Source organism: Heliangelus exortis, chromosome 8 (genome assembly GCF_036169615.1).
Source record: "Heliangelus exortis chromosome 8, bHelExo1.hap1, whole genome shotgun sequence".
NCBI lineage: Eukaryota > Metazoa > Chordata > Aves > Apodiformes > Trochilidae > Heliangelus > Heliangelus exortis.
This window is the reverse complement of record NC_092429.1, coordinates 14,702,882-14,714,145: the sequence shown is the minus strand read 5'-3', so window position 1 is coordinate 14,714,145 and position 11,264 is coordinate 14,702,882. Positions and strand designations below refer to the sequence as shown.

Below are 11,264 nucleotides of genomic sequence, written 5' to 3'. Positions count from 1 at the left end.
AGAGTGCATCTGTGGTGGGGAATAAGGCTGCTGCCTCCTCAGGGTTGCGGTTGGGCTTTCCAGGTAAGTTGTGACTGTATGGCTGACTTGAATGTACATGTGATTTGCAGCCCTACTAACCAAAAATCTGTCAGAGATGATACAAGGTGCTGTAATGAACTTCAGGCCTGATAGCAGTGAGCTGAGCTTTGTAATTAGTCAGCTGTGGGATATTTTTGTGTCCATGTAGAGCAGGTTGTTAAATATTGATTTAGCAGAGCACCTGTTTTCTCTTCCTGTTTGAACTCAAACTGGGATGTGCTTATTGAGTTTTCCTTGGCTTTAATTTAGAGGTCATTTAATATGAGGGACAAAGTATATTACTAGAATATATAAACTTCAAACAAACAAACAAGACTATTTTTCAAGCTAAGTTCAATCTAGTGGCATCTAATTTGTCTTAAATCTGACTAAGGTTCAGCTAAAGTGGTAAAAGTACATGATGGGGTGATTCTAGCCCTGGAAGATCGAAGGGGCATGTTTTTAACACTACCTGAAACCAATTTGTAATGTTAATTTCAGGAGGCTCACACTGCTCCTCTTTCATACTTGGTTATGCTTTGGTGAAGCAGAGCACTGAGCCTGGCTGTCACTTGTCAGGCCAGGCTCCTCTCTGGAAATCCCTCATGCGTCAGTCTTCTTTTGTGCTTTAGTGTCTACTGTGACCTCAGTGTCTTCTATTTGTGACCATATGGACATTTGTTTGACAGGAGCCTGTGACCCTGATGCACTTGGAGTCACAGGAGGAGAGAACTCACCCATATGCAGTTGGATCTCTCTTCCTCTGGTAGGTTTAATTTCCTCCTGACAGGTGCTGCTCAGTTTCAAGGTGTCTGACCTGGTGCTTGAAACTGAGCAACCAGCAGAGCACTGCTCACAGGAGTCATCTCTGCAGATGGAGGATGAGCATTAACATTCAGGAGCTGTTACTCATTCGTTCCAGTAAATATTCAGACTTCTGTATAGCACCACTCAAACTCTCTCAAGAGTGTCTTTTGACAGAAATGCTCACACTAGACAGCCATGGTGTGCTTGAGAAAATCTGTTCTAACTAGTAGAGGGAAAAATATATTTTAATAATTTGGGGTTTGGTTTGTAAGCATTTGCCAGGCTTAATAACAACCATTTTCTAATCTGATAATGGCAAGGAAAAGTGGTTCAGCATGCAAAGTTTCAAGTGTTTATGAATAGTGTGGTCAGATCTATGCTTTCAGTTCAGCAGCCCCTGAAATTTGTTTAATTTATATGGGGAAAGTGTGCCCAAAAGAGTTGTTTTCTAGACATGTTGTGAGTAAACAGATGGATAAAGTTAATGAAACTCTAGCTGCAAGATGCTTTATTTCTGAAGCTAAACATGTTCTGCTGAAATACAGAGATCCAAAAATAAAAAGCTCACTGGTTCTACAGGTGATAATGGGCTCAAAGCTTCTGATGAGGAAAGTATTTCTTGTCCTTTTACTAATACTAAATCTGTTAATATCTGCTTCTCCAGGTCCAGAAACATGGTGTAGTCTGCATTTTCTTGCTCTTCCATCTCCTCTTTTGTTTCCTGTAGTGCAGTCATACTCTAAAGGAAAAACACATACCAGGAAATAATGCACTGTTAAACACTGAAACTTGTCTGTGACCCCATTGCTTTCCAGTATCAGTGCTGTCAGAAATTAATGAAAAGAGAGGTCACCTAGAGCTACATTAACTGAATTGTCTTTTCCTTGGTTGATGAGTTGGTGTTATTAAACCAGGGACTTAAGAATGGATGGGGGAAATCCTTATGGGAGAAAAGAATGGCAAGCTGGAGTCGGTCCTTGCTTGAAAGGAAAGTTGCAAAAATGTAACTTTTTGAACCAGCAGCTGATGCAAAAAGAAAAGCAAATTCATAGTTATTAAATGTCCACAGGCTCTAGTGCTCTTGCAGGAGTTTAACTTGACCAAGTGCTGAACTTGGATGAACTGGGGCCATCTATTCCACTCCTAAGTATTGTAAACATGAAATAAGGAGCTGCTAAGCTCCTCCTCTCCATCCAGGTTTTTGAAAGGGCATGGGAAATCCTGCCTAGCAGAACAGGTGCATTTTGAAGACTCAAACAAATAAATATTTTTTTTAAATTTCAAATTTAACATACTGTTTACTCCCTCTGTGCCTCCAGCTCCGTTTCAGCTCTGTTTTGGCTTGAAGCTCTTGATACTCTTGAAACTCTTTTTCACAGTGCTTCAGATACTTGATTTCTCTTTCAAAATAATCAAGTATGGTGGCATGCTGTTAACACAATGACAAACAAGGGTCATTGCATGCCCAAAGGCATGGAACTATTGCTGATTGTCTAAACAGCACATTAGTTTACCTATACTGTGAATATAGATATCTCTATCCAAATTATTCACAGCAAAGCAATATAAATATTTTGGATACAAATATGCATTTTAGATCTCTGACTCTTAGATCATCCTTCAGAAACCAGCACTGAAATAAGTAAAGCTGTTTGAGGTTAGTGATTTCACTGGAGCAGTCCAGATTCTCACTGACTCATCTTCAGGAAATAAGAAACTATAAAATACCATATTTCAGTGTAACACTATGCAGTTGTCTGGGATTCTGTGTTTTAGTTTTCAGTCTCTTTAACAACCTAGTATTTTTCAGTAAATACTTCAGTTAGCACTTAGGTAGCTTCTCTCTTGCTTCAGAGAAGCTACTTTTACTAAGATGAGGCTGCTGACCTGGTTTTATATTGCTACATCCTGCAGCTCTGCACACAGCAAACATTTATGGGATGTTTATGAACTATTTAAGTGCATATATAAATTTATCTGAAAACTGGGATAGGACAGGAATAAGATTCTATGGTGAAAAATGACAAGGTGTCTGGCAAGACTGCTAAACCAGATGAGCTGAAAACGCAAGCTTGATCTTTGGTTGGGAGGTGGAGGAGATGAACAACTGAAAATGATGTGGGAATAAAGAGAAATCAAAACTATCTCTATGGTTCATATGGCCCTTTGGTACACACAGTCCTTTTTTCAAAAGTGAATGCATGAGGGGTAGTGTTAGTAACAGTTTCCAAAATGTTATTTAAGCTAGAACCAGGTACTTATATCTGTAAATCTGTACCAAGTTTACAGAAAAAAAAAATTCACTCAACTGAAGACAAAAAGGTGTAAAGAAAGAGTAACTCTGTATCTTTGCATCACTGTGCTCTGAATAACATTATTTTAATGCATGAAAGCACGTGTCATTTTATGCATGTGGCAAAGAATGCTGGACATTTTGCTGTGTTTTCATGTTGCCAGGTTGGAGCAATGGAATTCTGCCACCTGTCACCCAGGTTTCCTTCAGGTGCATCCTATCTGAGTGCTGTGCAAATCCAGCTTTGCTACAGATGATCTTTGGAGAATAATGGCTGCAGTGATCTCAAAATAATTGTCATCCATTTGAAGGCAAGTTTTTCCAGGTAGGCCTGTGTCTGCGTTAGAATTTTTGGGATAAAGTGTCACATAAATTAATACAAATTCCTACCAACCTCATTCTCTGAAGGGTCACTTAGTGTCTGAAAGATTTTCAAAACATGCAGTACTCCAAGATCATCAGAAACAGCTAAGAAATTCTTCTCTGCTGAAAGAGATTTGACAAAAAATTATAAGCAATCTAAATTCCAATAATAACATATACCTCTACCCAAATAGGATCCACAGAATATTAATTTTTGTAGTGGTCTTTTTGGTTTGTTGTTCAATGCAGCAAGAAGGCAGCCTTATTGATCTCATTTTTAAAAAAATTAAATTACCTTCCAAGTTTATACTTTTGTTTTAACCCATCCTCTGTAACAAGATTACTGTTCCTTGGAGTCGTGGCCTATTTTGCAAAGAGGGTGGCACAGTAAAATGCAGTCACCATCAACATACCTGAGGCAGTCCAGGGGCTGATGAAAGTGATTGTTGATTTGGAGATGCTCTGGAAATGAGATGGCTCGTGAGTTTTCTTCAGTAAGTCCCAAATCTCTATATTTCCATCATCTCTGCCAATGAAGAAAACTCCTGGTCTTGTTAAGGACCAGTGTCCTGCAGTGTTTCTCCCAGCAGAGCAGTTTGACTGAAGGATCGGTCCATTCTTGATTTGTTTGAATACAAATAAAAGATAAATGGAACAATCAAACAGTAATATCCATTCACTACTTCAAATCTCCAATCATTTAAGAAAATTCACAGTTTAAATGAACAAAAATTATATTGATGGCAATCTTGCTGGAGAAAGTAAACAAGCCTGGTATCTCCCTACCAGTCTGTTCAGGTAATCTGTCTTAGCTGCTGCTAAAATTTGTAGTCTTGAGATTTTGCCAGGTGCAGCTAAACTGGATTTTTATAAGACAGGAACTCTGAACCTCCCCATGTTTCTTTGTCCTCAGATGATAAAAAGGCTGCATTGTCAATAGGATTCCTTCAGACCTGTTTAGCACATGCTGCCTTTACTCTTCAGTTTCCCTAGCAGCAGAAATAATTTGTTGAGAAGCTACAGATTTTACAAGGTTTGGAACTGAAGAAGATCACTTAATTTTTTTTCTGTGAAGGGCTAGTTGACAAAGCTATTTCTAAATGGTTTTCTGAAATGAAGAAAAAGGTTCTTCACACCAAATGTGAAGGCTCTTCTTACACCAAGTTTATTTCTAAACTGTGACATTTTGTGTTTTACAAACACTTCTGAAAATACAGATTCTGAGGCTATTATAGTTCTATCTTGTATATCTAGTAATTATGTTCCAGATGTGTTAAAGGGACTTACTGTAATCCCTTCTTTCCAAATGGCAAAATTCCTGCCTCCAACACTTAGGATGATGTCTTCAAAAAATGGAGATCTCTGGAGAGTGTTGATAGGTTCAGTGTGAATGGTGTATTTCTGACCTAATGGAATAAGAAAGGCAGTGGCTTGTAACTAGTACTTCAGTTATTGTCTTCCAATGGGAGTTGTGCTGGGGGAAACAGGAGTGCAGGATCCAGCACTGGCTTCAGAGATATTCGATTTTTTTTTTTTTCTTACAAGATACAGGAATTGGAATTGCTGCAGATGTAGTTACTGTGAAGTATGATCTCTGTGATTTGTGCCAGCAGGGACACAGCAATGCACCTGTGACTGTGGAGAGTGCCTGTGATAATTCTGTCACAATAGCTAAACTGCAAACTCTTTACAGGCTGTACTGCTGAATTTTGGTGTCATCAGTGAGACACCCTATTATAGCAGGTGAGCAAGAACCTTAAAAAGACAGAGTATAGCTGCAAATGTTTCAAAGTTGGCAATATGTTAGGGTTTAAACAGGTATTAAGAAACCTGTACTTACAAACTTGTTTTGCTGAGTCATTATTAACGTCAATTTTCCAGTCAGAATAAACAATTTCTCCATCCTGTGATGCCAAAAAAATAATGTAAATGCATTTAATATTAAGTTTAATATTAAAGTAAAATGCATTTAAATTAAAGTTTACTGCAAATCACTGAAAAAACACTAGAATTTTGGATCAGCATTTTTCAGTTATGTATTGCCAAACCAGATTTACTTCCCCTGGCGTATGCAGGCAGTGCTCCCTGCAGGACTAGGTGCTCAATTTTTATATTTCATGCTTTGCTCCAGTATCTGGGGAAAAGGTAACCAGAAGCATAAAGGTAGCTAGAAGCCAAACTTTCATTTCTCCATGAACTCAAAACTGAAGAAGATTTTGAGATTTTAGATAAGTAGGGTAGGTAGAGGGCTATGAATAGCTGGGACTTCCTGAAGTGGAAAGTAAGTTGTCAGGAAATTGTAATGTAAACATTTCCACCCCACATTTGGGGAAACACTATAAAAGTATTACTAATCTTCTGGATTCTGGAAAAAGGAAATACTGGTTGGTTACTGATGGCAGGGAAAGTGCAACATATTTTGGAAATGTCTGCTAATTCTGCCCTTCAGCTAAGGGTTCATAGTCTACCAAATCCTGGGGGGGTTATTCTTATTTTTAAGTGTGTAGCTAAACACATTAAAATGGGAACAAAATGTGGGATGTCCAGAAAGACATTTTTAGTTAACACCTGTAGAAAACAGAAGTCCATATATTTATGAAAACTTTATTATTTAACTGTTCAGTCTTTCAAATATCTTCGATAAACATTTTCATTGGCAATCTATTATTTCTACTTACTTCAGTCCCAACAAAAAAGTTGGTGGAGAAATTGTCCAGCACTTTCAGATTGTTGCTTGAAGAAGTACCTATCTCTGTGTATGGGCTCTCTTTGGCAGGTGCTCCTAGGGTGTTCAGGGGCCTCATCTTCTCTGGGAAACAGTATGGATACATAATTTTATTATACACTGGAACTTATCAGACCAAGTAAATCCTTTGTCTTACAAAAGTAGTTCGTGGATAAAGGGAATTTCAAGAGGAGAAATGAAGAAAGATTGCCAAGTGAAGCCAGAGTTTTGCAGGTTAACTGTTTCCTGATGGAACCTCCCTGTTGCTGCAAGGGCAGTGCCTTCCCATAGCTGGGCTGGCTCTTGTTCTGCAGGTTCTCCTGTTCCTCATCAGTTTTACCCAGCACCAGTGCCTCTGGGGGCACTGCCTTTACACATCCCCCTTAGATGCTGTAACCAGGAGCTAAAATTTCTGCTCCATGGAATGATACCAACTGCCTCCTGCCATTTAAGGGATTAGTGAGTGTGTCCTTACCATCAAGTAATATCATAAGATCTGCTTACAGAATCATCTGATCTGCTACAGAATGTGACAGGATAACTTCACGTTCTGTAGCAAAGAGTGATCCCTCTATCCCAAGTACTACATTAATACCAGCAATATATGCTGCTACTCCAGGATTTTTCTAAAAACACTTTTCTGTAAAGGCCAAAAAGGCCTGTTTCAGAGACAGGAAGGCTGGATGGGGGGACTGGGAAGTAGTGAGACACTGACACAGGCTGTCTACACAACAGGTTGTTCAAGACCAGGCTGGATGGGGCTTTGAGCAACCTGGTCTAGTGGGAGGTGTCCCTGCCCATGCAGGGGGGTTGGAACTGGATGATCATTAAGGTCCCTTCCAACCCCAGCCATTCTGTGATTCTATGGCTTGCATGGGCTATTAATTGAAACCTGACAGTTCCTATGGGTACAGAACTGCTCTTCTGTATTCAGTGCAGGTACATACCTCTGTAGTCCATGCAGATGTGTTGCACTTTGGATACCAGTATATTTAAGAAACATTTTTCCCCAGATACACTGTGTTCCTCAGCTTTCTAAAAACATTTTCCCCAATGAGGTGTCATAAAATATTACCTGAGGTTTTGTACTGGTAATGCAGATTCTTCAAACTAATTCTGATGGGACCGTACTCAGTGCTGGTATCACTTTCGCAGAGATTTATCTGTTCAGAAAAAAAGCATTTCCTAACTCATTTTATGAGATCTTTGAGGCACAAGATTAAATTACTTTCTTCTGCAATTAAACAGGTCTTTTTAGTTTGCAGTGTGTTTGTAAGATTCCATAAAGAGTATTTACTGACTGATATGCAAGCACAGATAAAACACAATCCTGTGGTTTTTCTTCCGTTATTTGCTCTCTGTAAGGATTTTGCCAGGTTTCTAGAAAAAATCCAACCGACCAACTAACCAAAAAAAAAACAACAAAAACAACCAACCCACAAAAACCACCCAAAAAGCCCCACAAAAACCCCGAGATCCAGCTTGTTCAGCAACTGTACCAGCTGCAGCTATTCTAAGCAGCACAGATCAGTAGGTCCAAAATATTTTTTTTTACCCAACATATTATTTGCAGCCTTCCTTTTCCACAAACTGCTATGACCTTTTTCATCAGATGGACTTGTTGGGTTGCTATTAGTTATGTTGACTATGACCATGTTTCACAGTTTGAGACTCACTGAGATAGCTGAAAATTCTGATAAGAATTGGCACTAGTAATACAATGATTTTTGCACCTATTGCAGTTTTTAACAGGTAGTCATGCTGTTTCTTGAATTAGCTTTTCAAAATGTGTTTTATTGAAGTTTTTCATAATCATAAGGAAATTAAGAAGTAACAATTCCTGGAAAAAATAAGGAGTTGGGAAGCAAAGCCTATGTATTTCTACTAAGTTCTTGTACTCGATCCTTCTATATTTGTAGGAAGTACCTTTATAAGAGGTTTCCAGGAGAAATCTAGCTCCTTCAGAATATCTGAAATATCCAGGGGCATATTCAATGTTTCCTTCTCCTTTATTTTCTCAGATAAAAGTTGTTCAGAAAGTTTGGCTTCTGGAACATCCCAAAATGATACAGAGCTGCAAAATGATTGTGTAATATTATTCCCTGCTTTTGTTTTTGAAGGTCTATGTACACATTAAAGTTGTGTTTTTTTTTTTTTTAGCCTTTCTTCTTTAAACTTTGCATAGCAATAGAGACTCTCACAAGCAGAAAAATGCTAGATAATTAATTGCTTCTTTTGCAAGTGATGGTATATGTTGCTTTACTCATCTTTTCGTCAGCTGTTAACTATACCAAAGCAGCCAGAAAGTATTCATAAAGTTTGTCAGTCCATGAACTTACTGGACTACCTGGGTGAAATTCCTGGAGGCTCAGAGAATGGCACAATTCTGTAGCAGGTAGTCCAGTAAACCAAACTGAACTTCACTCCCAATTCTTATGGGAGTAACAGTGTATTTTCTGACATTGAACCCAAGTGGCCCTACTCACTTAAATCTGTCTTCTCATTGGAGTTTTCAGCCCTCAGATTGTTCCTTTTGCTGTGCTCTGGACATTGATTCACACGTTTGATATAGAGAGTAATTTTCCTCATTCCTGACATCTCTTTCTTTTTTCTAACAGGAGTTACTCAGGCCCTGTGCTCTTCATGGATGATGTTACAGAGGTTCCCCTGCTCTTATATTAAATTAATACTTTCAATTTGGAGCCCTGGTGTGTGAGTACTTGAAATTATTTCTTCCATTTACTTGCATAACACTGAAAATTTAATAACAACTGTATTTGCAATTATTCTTCTGATTTAATTATTTGAAGTAGTTTCTGTTTTGGATTAGGAAAAATAACTTTGTATCATTAACAAATTTTTCTGCCTCTGACCCTCCCTTTTGATGTAACCAAGTATGTGATTGAGCTCAGCCATACAGCCTGGAAGCCTTCAGCCTTTTACAGTCATGAAAGCTAAACATTTATTTCCACTTTTTGCATTTTGTCCCCTTGCCAGTCTTCCACACAGGGTAATATTTATTCATAACCATCATGACTATTTAGTCCTCTAAAGAGGAGATTCGTACAGAATAATTTTGCCAGTTATGCCTCTAAGTTTAAATGTAATTTACAGTATTTCTTTGGCCTCAACATCAGCAATAGCTTTCTTTGTGCCAGAAGCATATAATCAGTGCAAGTGTGGTGGCATGGCTCTTCAGGCCCAGGCATGTGTGACAAACACAGAATATAAATGTATACAGGTGATGAACCCTTAATTCCATTTCTGCAAAGGGTTTAACTGGCCAAGAACCTGATGTGCTTGTCTTCTGCATACAGAATTTTGGCTATTCAGGATAGGCTGAATCCAGAACTGTGCTAGTGAAATCATGGAGTACACTCCATAAAGCTTTCCAAAGGAAACTGGAAGATGTCTTGTAGAGGATGTGTTGTATGTACCAATCAGGGGAGCAGGTCAGAAGCTGCAAGCAAATTTCAGCTCTGTTTTCAGAAGCAGCATCCGTTTGGCTGTCCTAAAAATAACAGTAATAATAATTGCAGGGGGAGTAGATGAGAGATAACAATTATACTTTTCTAAGTAAGTACTTCAACATAAAAAATGAGCTTCTAGAATTTTAAGTCACTGCTGTTCCTTGGGTAGGATTTGAGAATCAGAAAACGTGTAGTTATAAAGTCAAGAGATTTTACAAATGTACTTCAGGTGAACTGCTATCAGCTTTGCCTGCCTGACAGCTAAAATTCTAAATGAAGTCAGCATTTAGAAAAATGCAGTGAGAAATAATGAAGGTTATTACAAATAACTTGATCTTTAATGTTTTATCTTGGGTTTACATTGATTTCCAAGGTAGTAATTAGGAAAAGAATTAAAAGAATAAAAATTAATTTTAAAACTCACCTCAAAATGACCTGGCAGCCAGTTTATATCTGTTACTGTTTTTTTATGACTATACTGTATAGAAGAGATTGCACAGTATCTCACTAGAGGTGGCTCTGTGCTGCTGTGCTGGGCTTGTGTAAGTGGTGGCTAGAAAAGTTTTAAGAAGAGAGATCTTAGAGTGTGTCCAAAATACAACAGTAGACCTATCAAAGAAAAAAGGCTACTTTACATCCTATCAATGCTTCACATATTTCAGATCAATTTATAGAATTTTCTAGGAGTCTAATACCTTTCCTTTGGGAAAAAAAGAAAAAAAAAAAAAAAAAAAAAAGCAACAAAACAGGCCTTTGGCTATACAGCTCTAAAAAGAATGCCAGCATGCCTCCACAGGTACACACACATCCACTTCTGTTACTAGGTCCTCCTTTGCTCTTAGTTTCCTCTTCTGCTTATCCCCTTTACAGTCTCTTTCCAGTGGAATCTGCTTATCTTCCAAGCTACCTGTTTTCTGTCCATAAAATACCAGAATAATTTTCAGTATTACATCCAGCAACAGATGCTGTGTGTATTTGATAGGCTTCATAAGGCAGAAGTTGAGGGTGAGTTGGTGTCCATTAAAGAACAGACTTACTGAAGCCCAGGTCTGCATAGAATGTAGTAAAGCTTTTAAGCTGAACTCATAAGGTAGACATTGTGATAATGGGTTTATTTCATGAACTCGTAAGATTTCTTATCTCTTGTAGTTTCTCACTGTTAAGGTTTAGTCCCCTGTTTTGAGTAAAAATGCCTTCACCCATTTCCCCACTCTAACTTGTATTCTAAGTTTGCCTCTCTTCACCCCAGACATAGCTGTGCTGCAAGATATTTAGAGTGGAAGCATTCACCATATTAACAGCTGGCATCTGCATTTCATCAACATCATTTTGTTCATGTTGCAGCTTTTCTTCGTGTTGAGAAATATCCCACAGTACAACCTATAACAAAAAATGAGTATATTAAAAATTATTTCATTCTTTATGTTAATACACATTTTTTCCAGTTACAATTCATGGGGGCTTGGGAAAAAAAAAATTCACTCTCTGCATTAAAACTTATTATATCCTTAAAGGATTTTGGTTTCAGACAGAAATCAGTTGAAAG

At 38.1% G+C, this 11,264-nt stretch overlaps 1 protein-coding gene across 5 annotated transcripts in view; it reads right to left on the bottom strand.

The window, feature by feature from the left end:
• Positions 1-1,358: 1,358 nt before the first annotated feature.
• DNAI3 (dynein axonemal intermediate chain 3) overlaps positions 1,359-11,264 on the bottom strand; it is a 28,257-nt gene continuing 18,351 nt past the window's right edge. For 2 of the 5 annotated variants that reach the window (XM_071750562.1, XM_071750565.1), the window contains 12 exons: positions 11,009-11,098; positions 10,143-10,271; positions 9,686-9,759; positions 8,175-8,322; positions 7,324-7,411; positions 6,202-6,332; positions 5,364-5,427; positions 4,811-4,929; positions 3,937-4,141; positions 3,555-3,646; positions 2,163-2,296; positions 1,359-1,606 (listed from right to left, as the gene is read on the bottom strand). In XM_071750562.1, the coding sequence (XP_071606663.1) occupies positions 1,600-1,606; positions 2,163-2,296; positions 3,555-3,646; positions 3,937-4,141; positions 4,811-4,929; positions 5,364-5,427; positions 6,202-6,332; positions 7,324-7,411; positions 8,175-8,322; positions 9,686-9,759; positions 10,143-10,271; positions 11,009-11,098 (1,281 nt within the window). In that variant the 3' untranslated portion in view covers positions 1,359-1,599. The remainder of the gene's footprint in view (positions 1,607-2,162; positions 2,297-3,554; positions 3,647-3,936; positions 4,142-4,810; positions 4,930-5,363; positions 5,428-6,201; positions 6,333-7,323; positions 7,412-8,174; positions 8,323-9,685; positions 9,760-10,142; positions 10,272-11,008; positions 11,099-11,264) is intronic. The other 3 variants (XM_071750564.1, XM_071750566.1, XM_071750567.1) reach the window with 3 other exon arrangements.